Source organism: Leuciscus leuciscus, assembly GCF_965113295.1.
Source record: "Leuciscus leuciscus genome assembly, chromosome: 3".
In the NCBI taxonomy this organism is placed as follows: Eukaryota; Metazoa; Chordata; class Actinopteri; order Cypriniformes; family Leuciscidae; genus Leuciscus; species Leuciscus leuciscus.
Genome location: NC_138727.1, coordinates 53,508,823 through 53,531,576, shown reverse-complemented (window position 1 = coordinate 53,531,576; position 22,754 = coordinate 53,508,823). Strand labels below are relative to the sequence as shown.

At 37.0% G+C, this 22,754-nt stretch overlaps 1 protein-coding gene across 8 annotated transcripts in view; it reads right to left on the bottom strand.

Moving 5' to 3' along the window:
- Nucleotides 1-22,754, bottom strand: part of LOC309493628 (complement C3-like) — a 528,795-nt gene that overhangs the window by 381,460 nt on the left and 124,581 nt on the right. For 5 of the 8 annotated variants that reach the window (XR_014204025.1, XM_082162768.1, XM_082162766.1 and 2 more), the window contains exons 31-32: nucleotides 18,029-18,088; nucleotides 17,855-17,945 (exon numbers count right to left, since the gene is read on the bottom strand). Coding sequence is in view for 7 of the 8 variants with exons in the window: in XM_082162768.1 (XP_082018894.1) it covers nucleotides 17,855-17,945; nucleotides 18,029-18,088 (151 nt within the window). In the remaining variant the exon portion in view is untranslated. Of the gene's footprint in view, nucleotides 1-17,854; nucleotides 17,946-18,028; nucleotides 18,089-18,316; nucleotides 18,473-18,549; nucleotides 18,714-18,894; nucleotides 19,052-20,645; nucleotides 20,742-22,754 lie in introns of all 8 variants that reach the window. The other 3 variants (XM_082162769.1, XM_082162770.1, XM_082162772.1) reach the window with 1 other exon arrangement.

The following is a 22,754-nucleotide window of genomic DNA, read 5'->3' as shown; positions in this document are numbered from 1 at the left end:
TGTGGGATCTACTGAATGACTCAACGCAGAGTTTTGATAGCGTTACACAGCTACTTCATGAAGTAAACATGACGTATGAAGAGTACGAGAAACATATTGATGCTATTTCTACATCAAGTTCAATATTCATGGAGAGACGACCACAGGACTGCTGGGTTAACGGCTATAATACAATGCTGTTAAGAGCCTGGGATGCAAACATGGACATCCAGTTCATCCTGAACCCCTACAGCTGCATCATGTATATTGTCTCGTACATTTCAAAAGCTGAACATGAGATGAGTGATTACCTTAAAAAAAGTGATAAAAGACTCGAGCCATGATAACCTGTCTGAAAGTGAGTGCATGAAGCAGGTCATGAATGCCTATTCAAAGAACAGAGAAGTCAGTGCTCAGGAGGCAGTCGCTCGCACATGCAGTCTGAAATTAAAATCATCATCACGTGCTGTCATATTCATACCTTCTGATGACAACGCTGTTAAAATGAGTTTACCAATGAGCTGCTTGCAGACCATGGATGATGACATAGAGAATGTGTGGATGACAGGATTGCCAGACAAGTACAAGGCCAGACCAAACAGACCTGAATTTGAGAACATGTGCATGGCTGAATTTGCAAGTGAATATCGCATTGTTTATGCAGGAAAGACAAAAGGTAAAAATGTTTTGCCACTTCAAAAAAACTTGGGACACATACAGAAAAGAACAAGAGGAAAACCTGCTGTCATCAGATTTGCCCGTTTTTCACAGCAGAAAACCCCGGAAAAATTCTATGGAACGCTTCTAAAGCTTTACTTGCCATATCGCTCAGATGAACAGCTGAAGTCCACAAGATTTCAGACATATGAATCATTTTATGCATTCGCTTCAGTAAAACTACCAGGAACTGATGAACTGCGTGTGTACAGTATTGTAAACGAAAACCGTGAGAAATATGAAAAGCATAATGAGGCTATAGAAAAGGCAATTGAGGATTTTGAACAGAATGGTCCCGTTGAAGATGCATGGACTACATTGGCTCCAGCAAATGAACTGATCCGTTTGGAGAGCATATCAGAACGTGAACCCACTGATCCTAATGACGTGAACGAGCAGTATGATATTCCGGAGTACACAGCATCTACCTCTGTCAGTAACACGGCTATGCCACTCGTGGAAGCTACCCAACAAAATCATGCACAGATTCGCAAAATGTACCAGAGCTTGAATCAAACACAAGCTTCCATATTTTATGCAGTCCAAGACTGGTGCAAAAGATGTGTCTCTGGTGAAGACCCACAACAGTTTTTGTATTTTTTGAATGGAGGAGCAGGAGTTGGTAAATCACACGTTATCAAATCTATTTATGCAGAAGCAACCAACATTTTGCGCAGGCTTCCATGCATACGAGAGCATACTGACATTTCCAAGCCAACCGTTCTTTTAACAGCATTCACAGGAACTGCAGCCTTTAACATCTCAGGTAAAACATTGCACTGTCTCCTGAAACTGCCGAGAAGCTTGAAGCCTCCATACCAAGGCCTGGGAAACAGCTTGGATGAAATCAGGGCAGACCTTTCTAATGCACACATTTTAATCATTGATGAAATATCAATGTTGTCAAAACAGTTGTTTGCCTATATGTGAACTGGAGACTGCAACAGATTAAAGGAAACCAGAAACCTTTTGGTGGATTATCTATACTGGCTGTAGGAGATTTTTTCCAGCTACCGCCTCTGGGAAGAGCAAAACCACTCTGTGTGTATGAGGACCATGTGCTGGACTTCTGGGCAGATCATTTTCAAATGACAACTATGACACAGATCATGAGACAGAGAGATGATCTTGCATACGCTGAGCTGCTCAACAGACTGAGAGTAAAAAAGAAGCATGAGAAGCTGACGGATGCAGACAGGTGCATGTTAGAAACTGTGATAAGATCCTCCCCTGAAGAGTGTCCAGCTGATGCATTGCACATCTATGCAACCAATAAAGAAGTAGACAATCACAACAGTGAAGCCATATCCTCCCGCTTTTCAAATATCATTAACATCGATGCACATGATTACAAAAAAGATCCAAGAACAGGAGAAATGAAAAGGCAAGCGGCACCATTTAAAGGAGACAATCGTGACCTTATTGACACACTACTAGTGATGTTACGTTCGTGAACGAATCGTTCTTTTTGAACGAATCCTTTAGGTGAACGAATCGTTCTCGTTTACGTAATCCATTGACTCATATTTCTCGTTCACTGAAATTCAAATTCCTCCCTCCACAGCCGCGCGGCGCTATTAGCAGCGCATGCGCAGGTAGCTCTGTGTTTTCAACCTGTCAAGAATGACTAAACCTCAAGCCAATAGCCTTCGAGTATGAGATGTGACGGAGCATGTGATTTGTTGGATGTAGTGAACGAATACGCCCTTCACTGACTGTGACCGAGTTGCTTTTGAGTCTGAACGAGAGAGAGAGATCTTCTCGTGAACGAACTGGTACATGTCGTTCGTGAACGAAAAGAACCAATTGTTTGAACGATAATGATGGTGAACCGATAGAGCTGGGTTTGTGTAGTCAGCATATTTGCATCAAAGAAGGAAATTTACACTTTACCATTGTAATGAAAACAATTTAATAACGCAAGCATGGTTAAATATAGGCTTACAAAGACAAATTAACATTGTCATTTTGTACTTGACTGTTTACTTGATTTAAATTTACACTTCTCTTTACCTGCTTTTCTTTTCTTTTGTTTGTGTGTTTTAATTCGTTTTGTGGTATTTTGCACTTTGAAAAATTTACTTTACTACTTGTGTTCATTTTGTATGATCAAAAATTAATTAATTACGTTTTATTCATGTCATATGCACTTCTCTAAAAACTAAAACAAACCAAAAAAATATGACAGTATTGGTTAGGTCTCATTTGCGTAACGTCAGCAAATAACATTTCAGTTCGGGCTGTGAAGGGGCATGTAATTGGTTGGATCTACTGAACGAATACGCCCATCACTGACCGAGATCGCTCTGTTTTCATCTCGTTCGTGAACGAATTGATCAAACTGGTACATTTCGTTCGTGAATGAGAGTACTGGGTAGATCGGTCATTTAGCATGTGATTCAATCTCATTCAAAGCGCAGAACTGATATAATCTGGGATTATATTAAACGTTGAGTTATGTTATACATGTTAAATATGATAAACAATTATATGCACACCTATAACTTTATAGGTGTGCATATAATTGTTTATCATATTTAACATGTATAACATAACTCAACGTTTAATATAATCCCAGATTTATAAATGTGTATGTCTGACCAAACAATTAAAATGTTAATTATGCAAGAAAACCTTGGTTTGGTCATCTGAACCTCTTATTTAGACTTATTTTATTCATTTAGTAAATAAGGCACAAATTTTAACAAAGCCAAATCAGTTTTTCTGTAACAAGTAAATACGTTCGTTAAAACAAAGCATAAAATACACTCTTTTTCGCCACCTGCTGCAGTATTTATGTAATAGGAAGAAATTGTCACTGAACGAATCAGTGAACGAATCTGAACGAATCATTTTGGTGAACGAACTGAAAATGAACGAGTCTCTGGAAAGAATCAAAATTTCCACCACTACACACTACTGATTGCTATTGGTGCACGAGTGATGCTAACCAGAAATATTGATGTGTCAGACGGTTTGGTTAACGGCACCTTTGCCAAGGTCGCTACTATAACAACTCATACCCGAGATGGATATGTTCAATTAATTGGTCTTCATTTAGACAATGTGACTGCTGGAAAGAAACATGGCAACAAAGCACCTGATGGAGATGACAACATTGTTTATATTGAGAGGTCAGAGGAACCACTGAAAAGAAAAGGAACAGTTCGAAGACAATTTCCCATGAAGCTTGCTTTCGCATGCACCATCCATAAAGTGCAAGGAATGACGACTGATCGCGCTGTTGTATCTCTGAAGCACATATTCGAATCAGGCATGACATACGTTGCACTCAGCAGAACAACATCACTCAGTGGACTGCACATTAATGACTTTGATGAAAAGAAAATCTTCTGTGATCCAGATTTTCACAGTATCCAGCCCATCCTACATATTGTAGAGAACTCCAACCTGAATTCAGCTATTAACCCCTCTGGAGTCTGAGCGTTTTTTTGGGCCCTGGGGGTGTTCTGACATGCCCTGACATTTGTGCTTTTTTCAGTTGCTTATAAACATATTAATGGCAAAGGTGTAAATTCACTCTATATAGCACAAACAGGACTACAATAATATGTGAGCCACATGTATGTACATGTTTTCATTTTTGAGAGAATAATGTTTATGCGTGGTTATCGAAAAAACTAAAAATTAAAATTTTTGAAATAAGACCACAAAACACATACTAAATATGTGGCAATAAGACTTTTGACTTATGGATGTCGTCGCCTATAGTTTTTTCTTCAAAATTATGTGAAAATAGTCTTGCTTTATCGTTCACATAAAACCATACATTGATTTAAATTGATGTAAAACAGGTTTTGCTTGGAAAGCCAATATGCGAGGGGGCGTGAACGAGGAGTGGTTTACACCTTAGAATACACCCACTCTGCATAATTAGCCATTCACTCAGGTGTGACACTGACTGAGCCACAATGAAAGGACAAAAGATATATTTAGAAGAAGACTTATATTGACCATTTAAGATTTTGCTTACATCTATCTTGTAAATATGTTTTGCTATTTTATTAAAATGGTTACAATTACAACAATAATTACAATTTCAACAATATTTCAAGTGTACTCTTTCTTTGTAAAAAAAAATGATTATAGGCCCTACATTTTATCTATGTATTCATTAGTTTGAATATAACCAACATTGGAACAGCTAACATCTTAGTTGATGACTTTATTTTTGACAAAAATCGTATTTTATATATAGAAATGGCTAAACAAAAGCTTATTTGATGTGGCAGTATATTCTACAGTAAAAACTGTACCCAAATCTACTAAACAAAATGTTGTCTTTCATATTTCGTCTGACTGTAACGTTGTTTTCATGAAATATTAGGGCATATTGTTAATTTGCAGTTTAATACGTTGCTTATACAAATAGCCTACATTTTATTTCAACATTCAGTCGATGTTTACTTATCTCAGTATAGCAATACAGTTTGCTAAAACATCATCATTCATTCACACACGCGATTTAAATTTAAACTGTCTTTGCCAGCTGTGGTAAACAGCGCGCATATCTGCCGTTTATTCATTCATAAACAGAAACCCACGTGAAGAAATTCACGTGAGAAGGAAAAAACTTACTTGTATTCCTCAGCTCGCTCCTCGATATACCTGCACTTCTGAGGGACATTTTCGATTAGTATTATTCCTCACAGCGCTGCAAGACGGTGTAAACAATGATCTAAATAAACGTGTGTGTTTTCTCGAGCTGATGTGGGCGTTCACAGGATTGCCTCAGCCATTTGCGTTTGAATAGCGCGCGCTCTCCGTGGGCGGGGCCGATTATAACGTAATGAGATGAGATGAGCTCGACTGGAATCGCTCTCTTTTAATACAGATTTCACAAGATGAGAATAATTGTTTTTTTATATAAATGACTTCATTTAAAAGAAGAGAATTCAAACTTCATGCCTGTCTGTCTGTATGTCTGTTTGACTGAGTATTCGCTGAGTTATTGTTAATTTTCGGACGCGTTTCAGAATGGACTTCACTGGCAGAGAGAAGGCAGAACTCGCTTCGTGTTTATTTTTCTTTATTTGGCAAAAAGCACAACACTTTGTTTTTATTGTGAGTATACACAAAAATAATACACATTTAACAGAATCGATTGATGTATGAAACTCCTATGGAAAATCAAAGTCAACAGAGTATTTATGAGTTTCTTTTACACTAATAAAAAAAAAGCGAGCTGGTATCGCCGGCGATACCGTAGACCTCAGGGGGTTAACCCTCTGAGGTCTGAGCTGTTTTCTGGGCCCTGGAGGTGGTCTGACATGCTCTGACATTTGTGTTTTTTTCTGTTACTAGTGACATTTTCATGGCTAAAGTCTAATTACACTGTATTCAGCACAAACTCTGCTACAATAATATATCAGCAGCATGTATGTAAAAGTTTGTAGTTTTGAGATAATGACATTTATGCGTGGTTTGTGAAAATACAAAAAAAAATTCTCACTGAAATAAGGCCATGAAACCCATACTGATTATTTCTTCACAAGACTTTTGAAAATTGTATGACATAGCCTAGAATATTTGCTCCAAAACTATGTGAAAATCACCCTGACTGCTCATTCAGATAAGACAATATATTGATTTAAAATTTCTAAGACGTGTTTTGTGTGACAAAGCCATATGCAAAGAGGCGTGATCATCTCATGAATATGTAAGCTTTTAACACCTGAGAAAGACAAAGACACTCCCCTAACTGCCCTATTAGAGCGATCAGGCCCTGTCATTCAGAGCAACCTTGCACAAAGAATGAGGAGATTTAAAAAAGAATGGCTTTTAGATTGTTTGGATTTATTTACAACACAACACAATCCAAAAATACAAATGACAAAAGAGCACATTGAAAACAATGATCCAAAGACAGAGACCTTTGTGCCATTCCTAAAAACATTGTACATAGGCCTACCTTTCATTTCCAAGGTGTTTGATTCTCACTTTACCATGTTCATGTACAGAGACTCATGTGAATGTTGAAGTCAGCAGGACTCAGTTGCATCTGGTCCCTGAAAGAAAAAAAAAAGAGAAAAAACTGTGAACATACTGATATCAAGAGAAACTATAGGGCTGCACGATTTTGGGAATAGATTTGAGATTTTTCTGGTTAAAATTTCTTTTTAAAATTCACAGAATACACACACACACACACGTTTCCAACAATATATAACGAACACCAGGTTTGTTGTGCCTTGTAGGCATAGGCTACGCAGTGCTGCATAAAATAATAATAACAATAAATTAAATCTCCCAAAAGATTTCAAGAACAACTACGCTAGAGAAAAATATATTGATTATCATATGTTACTTCAAATGTTTCCATTCGTTATGATGATATGAAATGAGATAATAGTAAAAACATAAAGCCTAATGTTTGGTGCATTTTTCCTTTCAAACGCAATCGCGCTCCAAAATATGATACAGTAAAACCCACAGCGCGCTCCAAAATATGATACATTCAAACGCAATCGCGCTCCAAAATATGATACAGTAAAACCCACAGCGCGCTCCAAAATATGATACATTCAAACCCACAGCGCTCTCCAAAATATGATACATTCAAACGCAATCGCGCTCCAAAATATGATACAGTAAAACCCACAGCGCGCTCCAAAATATGATACATTCAAACCCACAGCGCGCTCCAAAATATGATACTCAAACCCACAGCGCGCTCCAAAATATGATACATTCAAACGCCATCGCGCTCCAAAATATTAAACATTATGGTTATACATATCTATGTTTGAGCAGATATCCACAAACAGTATTTAACAGGAAATACGGGTCTAAATAGTATAATATTCACCATATATCTAGCAACAGTTCAACTGCAATGTGAAGTTTATGCAACAATACCATAAACTAATAAGTAAGAATTTCTTACCTTACATCTTTCTTGTCTTCAAATCGCGTTCTTCTTCTTCTGAGGTAAATCCATGTAAGCTCACAGCGCGTCTTCCAAACTCGACGAAAAGCAGAGACTTGTGAAGTGTTTTGGTGTTTTGTGTTTGAGGTAACGAGGGCGTTCGCGTCCCATGTGGAGATTTGCATGTGAATCACTTTTGCGCGAGTGGGCGTGTCGAATTAAAAAGTAATTAGTAAGCGTTTGAGATACTGGACATCCTGTTGGTTTATACAAATTACTTAAACAGAGAATATTTGTTTGCAGTTTGAATCCGATCATTTAAAAGTACACACTTAAATGATTATAAAGGTATATGGCTCATAAATGTGTGAGAAGTATTCGCTGAGTTTTGTTTCAGTTTATAGACGTGCTCTAGAAAAAAAAGTTCACCGCGACGGAGAGGCAGAACGCACACCCTGTTTATTTTCTTTATTTTACAAAGCACAATGTTTTGATTTGATTGTAAGTGGACACATACAAAAGTAGAAATATCACAGATTATTTTTTTATATTTCTTTTTTCTGTATAACCATAAATGACGGAGTAATTTAAGTTTATGTTGCTGCTATGTGAAAAAAATCCAGCAAAACGCGTCAGCGCGTTTCTCGACCTCAGAGGGTTAACTCTAATGTGTTTCATTTGAAGTCACCATAAGAGTGACTAATGTTTCCATTAGTTGGGCTCTTAACTCTTATTATATCTTTTGTCTTATTTGGCCGCTGTGACAGTGTGTTTGTCAAACACATTTGCAGCAGCAAAGAAAGCTAAAGTGAAATGAGATCAGGTGATTATGGTTACCTGTTGATGGTTTTTTAATCATCATGAAATAACATTTTACATTTACATTTAGTCATTTAGCAGACGCTTTTATCCAAAGCGACTTACAAACTAGGACTAATATAAGCGAGTCATCATAAAGAGGCAAAAAACAACAACAACATAAGAAGTGCTCAAAATACGAAGTTCAGGTATTATTCAGAGTAGCATGAGCCTGATAAGTGATGTTTCAAAGGGAAAAATACAAAATAACAAGACAATCGAAGATAGGCTTACCTTGACTAAAAAACAACACTGAAATAACAGGAGAACAGAGTATTCTGGCAAAAACACTTGCGCGTTCTTGCTGTGCCTCAAGTATGCTTGTCGCTGGTCCAATAATAACCTCTAATAACCAATAATAACCTCAAAAATAACCTCATTCACTGATGTCTTTGGAATCTAACAATTGTTGATCCATTAATATCTTCATATCACAAACCCTGTGTTACTGCATAATGAGATCTAGCAATATTATAACAGTCAGTTTAAAGCTTTTATCAAACATGAAATAAAAAAAAATTAGCTTAAGCTGACACACACAGATATCAACAATGGTGACAATCACACATATTTTGATAAAAAGAATAATTCAGAACATCACTGAAAAGCTACTAATTCACAACAGAAACAACAGCAAAAAATGTAAGCAAATATTTAGAATCAAACAAATTTATAGGACAATTCAGCTGCATAATTTATTCATGTTGCAATGCATGCTGGGAGTTTTGTACTATGCTGGTACCCAGCATACATTGCAGCAAAGTACTTTCGATTGTCACCATTGTTGAGATTCATACGCTGATTGTTGATCTCTGTGTGCGTCTTATTAAACTGACTTTTTGGTGCTCATGCTTGATAAAGTCTTCTAACTTGTTATAATATTTCTGGATCTCATGCTGCAGTAACACACAGAGTTTGTGATGTGAAGATATTAATGGCTCAACACAATTGTTAGATTCCAAAAACATCAGTGAAAAATGTTATTTCATGATGATTATAAAACCATCAACAGGTAACCATCATCACCTGATCTCATTTCACTTTAGCTATCTTTGCTGCTGTAAATGTGTTTGACACACACACTGTCACAGCAGCCAAATAAAGACAAATATATAATAAGAGTTAAGAGCCCAACTAATGGAAACACTAACCACTGTTATGGTGACTACAAATGAAACATATTAGAGTTAAACCTCTGTTAATTATCAATAAAAACTTCTGTAGACGTCTGACAGGAATAAAGTCAGTCTGGTTAGTAATAAGTGAAGCTGGTAATGCTGTTTGTGGAGTTGTTTAATCCTCCTCTGCTGAGATCTTCACAGATTTAATGTCTTCTTTTCTCTTCAGTTGATTTCATCTAAGACTGTGTCTGAAGTCAGTTGTAGTTCTTGTGTTTCTGCTCGTCTCTTTTTCTGTTCTCTTCTTTCCTTCAGGGATTCTGCTTGTTAACAGGCTTATTAAGGATGAGATGACTCTATATTTAATATACACAGATTTTATGGCTCAGATAAGGTCCAGTTCTGGTTTATTTCTTTGCTCTTGGCTGAGATGTGGCATTGCTATGGCCTGCTTGTGGCCCAGATCTGGCAAACAGGAGTGGGCCACACAAGGGCCGTCATTCCACGCTGCATGTGGGCCAGATCCGCATTCCACAAGTGCCAGATGTGGGCCGGATCTGGGCCGAAACAATGTTGCTATCTGGGTCGCGCCCAGGGCCTGAAATTAACACCCGACCACGCGCCAAATGCGGGTGAATTTTGCAATTGGCGGGTAAAACTGTCAATCTACCTGCCACATTGGCGGGTAGCCAATGAGAATTGAGTGATTCATTAGTTGTTGGGGTTTTTTGCGTCTGTTTTTTTATTTATTTATTTTTTAAGTCCGCGACGTAAAATACGATGTTTTGGATGTGCGAGTAACAGTATTAAATTAAACTGTTGGTGAGATGGGATGAGATGAGATAAAGCAAAGCTGACGTTGGTTATGGTACAATGACAGTTACACACGCACAGATGTGTGTGCGTGTGTATGTTGAGTTGGGAACCAGTGAGAAAATGTCCGGTACCCGGTAACTTTACCAGTAATATTAATATTAATTTAGTTCTGCTTAACGGTTCAATTGACTTTGATTAATATGCGCGAGTGAGAGAGCGCAAGACAGCGCTCAACGTGTTGTTTGAAGACGTGAGAGTGCGCGCGCGCGGCCGGGGCTCTCTCTGCTCGTTATCGCCCTGTCAGGCGCAGCAGTCATTCTATTCTACATCAATTACCGATCAAATAAGGCTTTGGCGGGACAAAAATCGAGACGGCTTTGGCGGGACAAAAATCTTCGGCCGCCCAAAAAATTTAAATGCAGGAAAACTCCTGACAATGCTCGTAAGCGTTTTCTGCGCTGTTTCTTACCTTGCTTTACGTTGACTTTACTAGTTCCAGCTTCACCGTCACCGCTTAAAAAAAACAAAAAAACATTTGTTTAGAAAACCTCTATTTTCTTCTTCTCTTTTCTTTCCTCTTCTGAGAACCGGACTTGTGCTGACCGGACATTTTGAGCGTACTGAACTTCAAATTAAATGACAACATCAAATTTTGATCAGTGGCCAAACCATTTTTGTCTTGGGTGTGGGGGGCCCCAGTTCTGGTGGGGGTGGGGACATGTCAAAAAGTGGTGGGGACATGTCAAGGAGACCAGACCTCATGAAGATGCAGCAGCAGTGGAGGAAGAGGAGTGCATCTGCTCCTTTTTTGTGGACTCAGATTAGCAGCAGTCAGTATGAATATGACATATGACTATGTCTGTGACACAGCAAATCAATGAATAAAAAGATGCAGCACTTATATGTGTATTCTTACAAGTTAAAGAACAATGTTTGTGTGATTTCTATTTTTCACCTTTATGAGGCAAAAAAAAAAAAAAAACTGGCTGGTAAAAAGTTACTGTGGCAGGTGGATTTTTAAATCCACCTGCCACAGTGGCTGGTGGTCAAAAAAGTTAACTTCAGGCCCTGCTCGCGCCTGACGCTCTATTCGCGTTTGGTGTGAACGCACCTTAACAATAACATTAGAGCGACAGCACTACCAACGCCCACAAGTGACTAGCGACATACAGCGACAAAATCTGACAAGTAAAAAAAAAAAAATATGACCTTTTCTGCTCATCATGAACCTGAACATGGGAGGCCCCTGAACTTGGGAGGCCCCATGGGCTTCAGCCCAGGTAAGCCCGTGCATTAATGCGGCCTTGGTGATGTGTGTTATTTTCCTTTTCTAAACCAGTTTCCAGACCTGAACATCTCCACACAGCAGTGCTTGTGAGGTTTTGCTTCTTGAGTGTTCTAGAAAGGAGTAATTTACTCATTACTATACAGATGTGAGACATCACTGCATCCCAATACATCTTCAATATCTTTTATTGTTCACATCAACTCCTGTCAGAAAGCGAATGTCAGGAATAATCATCTGAACCTTTTAAATTTCAGTGATTCTGCTTGTTAACATCAGATGTCTTCAGTAATGCTCAATCATCACTTAATTAATCTCTTAATTATCTCATTAACTTTAACACTGCTTCAGTGTTACTTATAACACTCTGAGAGTGTGGACTCCTTTAAAGTATCTTATGATTATTAAAATGAGATACAGATTTAAAATATCACACAAAACAATTTATAATGTTGGATTAGTGATTCAGAATGGCAAAAGTAATTAGAATATTCTTGCAAGGCACTGTATATTACACATGATTAATTAGTCAGAAGTCTAAAATGAACATTTTCAAATTTCGTTACCCTTTATTTTATTTTTTTAATATAATTACAAAGTATTTTAGCTCATATTTATTGAGAGTATGTAAGAGATGATGTTTAATTTCCTGTAATCAACAAATGTATAATTATGGAGCACATCCATGTCTCAGGAGGCTATCCTGGAGCGCAGAGATGCCGATGTACTGATCCCTGTATTGTGGAGTTTGACTTTCCTCTCTTGTCGGCCAGTATTCAACCCAGGTGTGCTCTCCAAAGATGTAGTGCAGACTAAAACAACAGAATAAAATTACAGACTTAACTACACTGTATGCATTTACGAAGCACATGCATCCTTTCTATAAGGGTCAATGTACAATATGGATTTCCACAGTGATAAAGGAAGAATTCTTTCTATTCATGTTGTTTTTATACATTTTTGACAAACATTTAATACACATTCTGTTTCACCTGAACAAAACATTTTAATAACAGGTCAAAATATGTGATATAGAGATATTACTGTCTAATGGAGTCTTCTCTAATGGAGGTTTTTCTTGTCACAAATAGATTCCAGTATAATGCTTACATCGTGCTGTCTTTGTTTTGGCAGGCAAAAGTTTTTCATATATTCGTATTTTACAAACAAAATAGCTTTTTTGTCTTGTATTAAAATTAACCTTTTCTAAGAATTATTGCCTTATAATCATCATTTTCCCCCTTTAACGTTTTACCTGCATGCCACCTGGTAAATCTGAACATGCAATATATTAAAATAACAGAGCCTGCTTTATTTAAAAAAAGAATAAAAATGAAAAAAATTTGCTTCTTGCATTCTGATTTTTAATCAACACTTGGATGTGGGTTAGTTTCATAAAAAAAGCAACATTTGAACAAAAATCTGATAAAATCACATTTTTGAAGACTTCGTCCAAATCGGATTCAGAACGATGATCAAAACACAGATGGAGTCGATTGAGTCCATTAACACCGCCAAAGCTTCACAGTCGTTTCCTCTTCATGGGTCGACATTTCATTCATTAACGTTAGGCAGTTTTGATTTATATGCTGTTTAATGATCACGTTATTTTACGTGCGTAAGCAATGCTTCTATCGCTTGATTTTTGATCTGGAGATTCTGTACTCTTTCAGAAGATGTGTAATAGCGCTCCCTACCGTAATTTTCAGAAATTTTCTGAAAAATCTGTCAATGGCGGGGAAAGAGTTAATCACTGGACAGTTACACCACAGTTACACATTGTTGACTATAAACCCCACATAAACTCAAGTTCATCACAGATGACTTGTATTCAAATCATTTAGTATTTGTTTTTACTTTTTCCCCCAAGTGTATTCAAGTCTATTTTAGGTTATTTAAAACGCATAAAAAATAAAATAAAAAAAACTGTCCCATCATTGAGCCATGAACAACCTTGTAAAGACTTTAAATACATAAAGTTCAGGCAAATCCTGTTATTCACAGACACAGAGTGGACACTTACGTTCCTCCGAGCCTTGGCAGGTCTTCGGATTTGCCTATGATGAGGTACGACTTGCCTTGTTCCAATCCTAAACTCTCTCTGCAACCGGGACGACCCAAAAACGGTCTGACTTTCCCCTCAACATCATCATCAGTGCCTACAGGACAGAACAGTGTTTAGGACACACTTTCACTGCAATTCAACATTAGCCTCATTCTGAATATGTGTCAGAGAAAAAAACTGCATTTAACAAGAATCAGACACATTTGATATGCATTTCATGAGCATGGAGAGAATAATGAACCGTACCTTCTCTCAGCACCTGGTCCACCTTCAAGTGATAGATGTCAGAGTCCTGTGCCAGATCCATCTTATCCACTGAGACTTTATAAACTGTCAAACATAAGTGTAATATTGTTACTGGCATAATAACTGATTAGATTGGATTTCAGTGGCAGAAGTCAAACGTTCAAAAACTCCATGTGATCAGACCGCTCACTGACTGGATGATTCTGTTCTTGAGTTAAAAGCACCGTGGAAGGGAAGATTTACAGTGATTTAAAAGTGAAATTTGGGTTTGTTCCTCTCACAAAGCTTTCATTTGGCTTCAGGAGATATGGAAAACGTGCACAAGTCAAATTATCCATTTTTCAGTGTGTTTGTCATTTTTGGAGCTTAACAGACATGGTTGTGTCACTATGAAAAGTGAACATGTCACATCTGTGTTTTGCTTTTTTTGCATTTTGTCTGATTTATATTTTTGGTAGTGCTCTCGATTTTTGCTATCTTTTTTTCATTCAGTTGTTCACTATAAGAGCAGCGTGAAACTTTTTTCTTTTTGTGTTCAACTGAAAAACAGGGGGGGGGGGGGTTGTAAATAATGAATCTTTATTTATGAAAGTATGACAGTGAATTAACACAGAGAACTGAATGCATTTACCATAACTCATGCCAGATCCACAGGATTTATTCATACGTTCATATACTTGCTCTTCTTTTATGTTTTTCTTCTGGTAAGTGCAGTTTTCTGTGTTCAGAGAAGTTCATGTTTATACACACATATACACTTGTAATCACACACATGCACACAAATTGTTTGTTTCCTCTTTTGTATACAAGGATAAATAAATAAATAAATAAATCATAATTTAATATTTAAAATTACATTGCAGTAAACCAACAAAAACAAAATACTACAACACTTCAGGATATGATCACTTTATACTATTGTGTGTGTGTGATAATACCTTCTGCACACTGGCACATGTCTCCCTTACACAGTCTGTATATAGCGCCATCTGCCCTTTCAGGGTGGTAGAACTTTGTACAGCGTGCATCTGAAACAAACACACACAGGTTTAATAAGTAAAGTTCAGTAAAGTGAAGCTGGTAATGCTATTTTGTGGAGTTGTTTAATCCTCCTCTGCTGAGATCTTCACAGATTTCATGTCTTCTGTGGCTGAAGTCAGTTGTAGTTCTTGTGTTTCGCTTTTTCCGTTCTTGTTAATCCTCTTTCCTTCAGTGATTCTGCTTGTTAACATCAGGTGTTCATCACTAATGCTCGATCATCAGTTAATTAATCACTGAATTATATCATTAACTTCAACATTGCCTCAGTGTTACTCCAACACTTGTGTGTCCAACACTACAGAGTGTTGATTTAAAACTGAAGATTTTGCAGTGAGGTTAAAAAAAAAAAACAGGGTGAAGCGTAATTTAACAGTAATTAACTGTAAATTAATTTATGGCATAAAACTGTAGAAAAACAGCAATTTACTGGCAACCACTGCTGCCAGTAGATTACTGTAAAATCAAGGAAAAACAGTAATATACTGTAAAATGATTTAGTAAATAAATCAAATAATCAAATTTGGTTTCTCATGTCATGACCCCTTTGAGAGATATTATTTTCAGTGGACTCAAATGTAGAAAGATCACAGTACTATCAGTATAAATTAGTATAAAAACTGTTTGAAGCAATGATATGAGTTACCTTACAAGGTATCTTTACGGTAACATACTGTTAAAAAGGAAAGCTGTAAATTAACAATAAAGGGCTGTAAATAACTGTACATGGCTGGCAACCACATCTGCCAGTAGATTACCGTTATTTTACAGAGCAATTTTTATAACACTTGTTCGTAATATTATATAACAATTCTTCAGTCATTCATTACTAAGTCACAACTGCATTTCTGAGTGCTCCTTTGATTATCTGCTCCATGGTTTTGGCCCTGTTGAGTGTTTTTGCCTATAATCTTGAATAACCCCTGAGTTCCTTACTTAATGGCACTGAGTTAACATGTTAATTTAAGAAGCTTCAGTTTAATTGTTTTATAGATAAAAGAAATAGTGTGTGTACATGCAGCAATAGCTCACCTGGTGAGTAATATTCATATATTGTGACAGCAGCAGGTTGAAGCAGACCCACATTAAACATCTTGTGCATTCTGAAGGCAAGTCTTTGTGTCTCTTTATGAGAAACCTAATGAGACAAAAAAAATTTAAAGCAAATTTACATGATATTAAATATCAAATTGTACAATGGAAACTGCCCACATTCACATTTGCACAAGCGACAACTAATAACTAAAAACGAATAATGTGGGTCAAATTGAAAAAAAAAATTGTAGTCAAAATTATTAATTATATTTGCATTTGAATTGTGATTGGTGTTTCTTTCTTGCATTCATTTAACAATGTACAGCTGCAATTACACTGCAAAGACAGTATTCTATTTTTCACAGCTGATAGAAAAAATATACATGTAAACATTATAATTTAGATCTATATATTCAATTTGCACTTTCTCTTCTGCTTAAAGTATCATGTGAAATATGATTCTGATAAGCAGTCTGTAATGTACCAAAGTTACGTGGAACCACAAGGCGTTACAGTTAATGAGCATCTTGGAACATCTGTCAGCCAATCCGAATCAAGAATTCAAAAATACTGTGATATTAACCAAAACAATATCACAGACTTTTGGTTTCATGATAAAAAGAAAAAAAATCTGTTTTTGACATCATCGGGCAACAGAAGTTGTTTGAAATACCTTATCTAAGTAGAGGATGAGGGATCCTCGCTCTGACAGCACTTTATTCTTTTCATATTTCTGAATGTATCTCTCCTTCCCAGTGGACAACTGAGGGCAAGAAAATAAAAAAAAAAAAAATAAAAATCAATGCATCACATGATGACCAACATATTTTATGGCCTATCTGCAGATGTGAGGCAATTCTTCATCAGTTTATCATCATAATACCTCTTTAAGATCATTTTCTTCAACATCAAATCCTGTCGGTATGCCAACATCCAGAATAGTCATAGTGGCATCAGTTTTATCATTTTTGTAGCTGTAAAGATGGAGATAAAGTGCAGGTTTTATTAACAGGTTTCGTAAGTCTTCAGTTTTCCTCCATCAACTGATTCTGCGTTTAAGGCTGCTTTCACACTAGAGCTTTATATGCAAACCTGAGTCCGTTTGATGTCAGATTTCTTATATTGTAGTAAAATGTAGAGCTGCTTGTCTCTGAATAAACTCTTTTTTCCGTGTCAGAACGCAGTGAAACTGGAGTCTCCCCTGAAATCATTATCTAACTGTCCCTGGTACTCGTGTTCATGAAGCAAACATACAGCGAATGTGGGACAGTAAACAAACCAAGTGTGAAAACAGCCCAAATGAGCACATGCTGATTGATTACAAATTAAATGGTTTCTTGACAAAAAAATTAAATAAAAATTGGGGTATTTGTTCACATACATGAAATCCATAATGAAGTTGTAACTTGCAATGGCTCGTGGTTTTGCTAAAAGGAAACAAAAGTAATTGGTGGTTTTAGTTCAAGTCAAGTCTTCCCTTTCTAAAGGGAATATAAAAATACATTTTATTGAAATGAAGATGTAATGCATAATTTGTTGGAGCTCTAAACAGGGTTTTTCACACTTGAACTAGTGAACCCTGGGTCAGTCTAGCCCCTTGGTAAACATAATCCTGTGTTATCATGTCTAATGTTTCATGATCCATGTAGAAAGCAGTGCTAACCCACTTCTAATGTCATTGTAGTTGTAGTTAGAAGTGTCAAATGTTCCTAAACAGGGCTAGAGAGACGATAACCCAGGGTTAAGCACAGTGTGAAAAGCCTTCATGTACAGAAAGTGCTAAAGAAAGGCCTTTTTGTCAATCTTACTTTCTGAGTCTTTTTCCATTTTAACAGTCAGATCAAAGATTGTACAGTCAGACTTCTTCTCAACAGGTCTGGCGTAGTACAGCGTCAGAACCTGAAAAGAGCAGCACGTCTCAGATTAGATGTTCAAACGCTTTAATCTTGCTGTTGACCGTATAAACGCTCATGAACACTCACTGAGAGAGTGGCTGTTCCAGTTCCTCTAGCCGTCACATTGAAGTCCTTGTTGATCTCCACCTGTTGAGTGAACACACATACTCAAGTCATCAAAATAATCAAATCCATGATGTAGCAGAGATACCTGAAGACTTTATTGACCAAACACAACACTATTGATGTTGACAATTAAATATGATGGATGACAAATAACAAAACTCCCAACATTCCTCACTTACTATGATACAAAATCATTCAATTGATATGAGCAACACACATTTTGAAGCAGGTTGATGAGTTTCTCCTCACCTTGTATGACCGTGTAAGATGTGCATTGTCTCTTTTAATGGTAAATCTGACAGGTCTTTTTCCTGCCACTGACAGCTCCACGTCCAGATTGAAGTTTTGTTGGTCCTTCACCTGCGTGCGATACTCTGCCACGGCCTGGAACACCATGATGGTCGCCTAGAAAGTGCAGAACAGCATTCAAAAACAAGTTCTGCATCTGTCTATCACAGTCAGATGATGAGATGTTAGTGTACCTGTGTGGTGCCAGATCCACCATAATGAGACTGTTGTGAACGCAGCCAGCGCACTGTCTCTCCTGCTTTATCAAAGTCTTTGGCCTTCACAAGTGCCAGCACAGCATAGGCCGTCGCCTCCATTGAGTGATGATGCTGTCCAGCGACAGTCCAGGACCTACCGGCTGATTCAAACACAAAGCAGGAATAATAACAGGACTGTGTTCCATTACTGTTATTGACACCAACAAGCAGCAATCATTACACTGCAAAATTTGATAATTTTTCCATTATTTACACTGGGTTTGGATTAGAATTATTCCATGTTGTATAAAGCAAAACATTTTTTGATGACTTGTAACTGACCGTCTCCTTGGGTGGAATGTTTCATCAAGACCTCTTTATTGAGTTTTTCAGCATTGGCCGTGGCGTAGGACGTCATCGCAACAGCGTAAGGATTGGTCATTTGTGGAAGTCGACCTTCTAAGAATGCAACAGCCTTCCTGATACTTTCATGCAGACTCTATAAAAGAGTGTGTAAGAGGTTAAAAGTTCTCAGATCTGCATCCTACAACATACTGTATAATTCACCAACTCTTCAAGGTTAATTTATGTTGTTACCTGTATGATTTCACCCATCACAATTCTTTAGATTAACTTTGTCATAAGGGTCCATTAATAATACAGTCGAATGGCAGAAAAAAGGTTTTAGACAGTAATGAAGTCATATATAAACATTTTGCTTGCCTTGAATCATTTAACCCCTTTGGTATCTACTTATTTTGACGAAAGTAAAATTAGCAACCAAAAATTTGTTCTGCCCAGCACTTTTTTACTAAACCACCTTTGAAAGAGGCCCTGTGTTTGGTTTATGCTTAAAGATGCTTCAAAGTGTTGCCTTGTCCAATAATAATTATAAAAGTCACTTTATTATGGAGTCACTTTATGGACTTAAGAAAGTTTATTAATTCTATAAAATCAGTCCAGTTATGAGTCAAGCTGTTACAGGTTGCGATATTTTGGTCTTATTTCCAAAATGTTATGTTTGTGATAGAACTGTTTTTATTTCCACTACTGAATTTTTGGTGCCTGTAAATCAATGAACTGTGTGTGAGTAGAACAGGATTAAGCACTAAAAGATGAAGTGACATCCAGGTTTAGCTGAGTTTACATTGCCATTGATTCAGGAGGAAATAAGAGTCTGAAGCACTAAACCTGCACATGGTGAACAGTGGCGGCTCTTCAGGAGAGGCAAGGGAGCCACAGCCTACCCAAATGTTGAGGTGGAGAAGGACGATTTAATGTTAATAAAATGATCTGTTATTCATTTCATTTCATATCTCAGAATGTGAATGTCTTGTTTGTAAATTCACCATAGTAACACCATAAAATATCACTGAAGTCTGAACCACCGCACCGCTGCTCTTCCCTGAATGTCCAAATCAGAAAACTGTGCAATTATGCGAGTCTGATGGGATAGAGATGCTGAGGCATATCCATAGCTGGAGACTTTTCCTTCCGTTACTAAAAGAAAATAGCCAATCACAATCAAGCATTTCACTTTCAGCATTAAGTGCTGAGAAAAACTACATGGCAGAGGAGGGCAGCCTCCCATGGTGTATCAACCAATCACTGCAGAGACATAAATTATTTGATAATATTTTAAACTGCTCCCGCTGCTAATCTAACTTAGCAATTAACTACCTTTATTATGGAGAGATGAAATATTGAATATTTGATCGCCAACAAATTTAACAAGATTCCATTCTAGCAGAAGCTGCAAATTATAAACGAAAGAAGACCCCACGCCTAAGTTAACTACAGGCAGTCAGCTTTAATAAAAGGCCTAACGGACATTAAAAAAAGAACAGAAGGATGGATTTTTTTCTTCAGGTGATAGGCAAGGTGAGTGAAATTATATTTATATTTCCTTGCTGCAAGTTTCATTTTTGTTTTTTACATTTTATGTCTAAAAGTGATTCAAAAAGACATTTTAAAGCAGTTAATAATATTTCAAAAATCTTTTGGGAGAGGATCCCAGGACCGCTATTATTACTGTGCTTCCTCTATTTTAGAAATCCCCGAGTGGCCACTGGAGGTGAAACAAATTCACTTACACCAACTGATCCAGCACAGATCTCTCTGCCCTCTTGCATGGCAATCACAACAAAGGCCGTCAGAGAGGCATCAGCATCTTTACCTTGTACATCACCCTGGAATAAAGCACACATAAACAGACTATATCACAAAACAATCATATTATGTGTGTGTTTTAATCATTCAGTAACAATTTGAGTGACGATTGAGCATTATTGAAGTTGTTTTTTTTATAAAAAATTTTATGCAAACAAGCAGAATCACTGAAGGAGAAAATCACTATTTTAAATCACCATTATGATAATCAGTGTTTGCTTTAGTTGGGCTCTTGACCCTTAAAGGTGCTGTATGTAACTTTTTCACTCTACTAAAGCATAAAAATACCATAATATGTTTGCATATATTGAGGAAACATGCTAAGTTCACATACTCGTTTCTCTGAACTTTTACAGCCAGTTATTTTACTTTGAAATGTGCATTTCCAGGCTGGAATGTTTGTTTTTGTTATGGTCTGTGATACTGCACGTTGCCAATTTTCATTGTCCATTGCGCTCGTTCCTGTTGCGTGTGCTCAGACTGGCAACCCATGTGAGCGCCGTCCAGTCTGAGGAGCAGGGTGCGGGAGAAACGACGATCTCTGATATTTTGAATTGGACTGCAGTACCTATTTTGACCACTAGTTGTCATTCTTACAGGCTGCACCTGTAAATCCTTAGCTTAAGATTTTTTTTGGTTGCTGTAACTGAGATATAACAGTCAGATGAACAAAGAGAAAATGTGATCTGATGGTGTTGGTTATGTTTTAACAATTAATATATGTTTTCTTCTTTTTTTTTTCTTTTTTTTTTATCAGAACAACTTTCAAGTAATCCTATGGATTACATTGGAAATCCTACAAATATTATGTAGTACAAGGACAGTGCCGCTATAATCAATGAAGTAAACCTACACAGCAAAAACTCCAGTGTTAAATGAACTCTCCTGGGAGTTTATATGGCTCCAGACTCAAGAGTGTTAAAGTTAATGAGCTAATTTAGTGATTCATTGAGTGATGATTGACCAATATTGAAAACACCTGATGTTAACAAGCAGAATCACGGAAGGAGAAAATATTTTTTTAAGACACCGTTATGGTGATCAGTGTTTGCTTTAGTTGGGCTCTTGACCCTTAAATCATTAACTAAACATTTTGTTTGGCTGTTGTATCTGATTTATAACTGTCAGATGAACAAAGAGAAAAGTTCATCAGGTGGTGTTGGTTATGTTTTGACAATCATAATTTGACCTGAATCACAAACCTCATTTAGAGAGTTATGTCTACCTTGTTGATAATAGTAGCCCTGTGAATCTACAGCAAATGATTTACTATAATTTTCAATATTATCCAAAATGTTTCTTAAAAGCTGAAAATTACTTTATTTAGACACACTGACATCAATAATCAGCCTGTGAATCTAGACAATGGTGACAATAATAAAGCATGTTGCAGTGCATTCTGAGTGCCACCAATCAAAACTCATTCATGGCTCCCATCATGCATTGCGGTATGAATAAATTATGATCTGAATTGTTTTAGTAATTTCCTTTCCCTAATTGAATATTGTGTTTGTCACCATTGTTGAGATTCATACACTGATTCTTGATGTCTGTGTGTGCCTAAAAGAAAGATTATGTTTTATCAGAATATCTTTTAAGAAATCCTTTAGATTATTTAGAAAATTCTGGATCTTATGCTTCTTTCAATTGTGTCCTTCCATTATCCTAAATGTTTCCAAGAATGTGTAAATTCAAAGAATTTCACAATTTTAAAAAGTACCCGTCCCTTGTCGCTTGTCAATGACGTAATATTCGCGTTATCCCTGGTTTCCACTTGTACTGCCATAGTAACCATGGTGACATGGTTTCGACATGGTTTTGTTGTTTCGTTCAAACATTATGGTTCATAGCAAGTGGACTTTGAGACAAAAGGAGAACTAAAATGAGGATCAATATCGGTGTGGCGTTTTCGAGATGCAGAGCTCCACGTCTGCGACAAACCTGGACTTGACAGAGCTTCATGACTTGACAGAGATGCCTCTCTTGCATGTAACGTTACTTTATTAGACAGGTGAGCAAATGTATGAGAAACA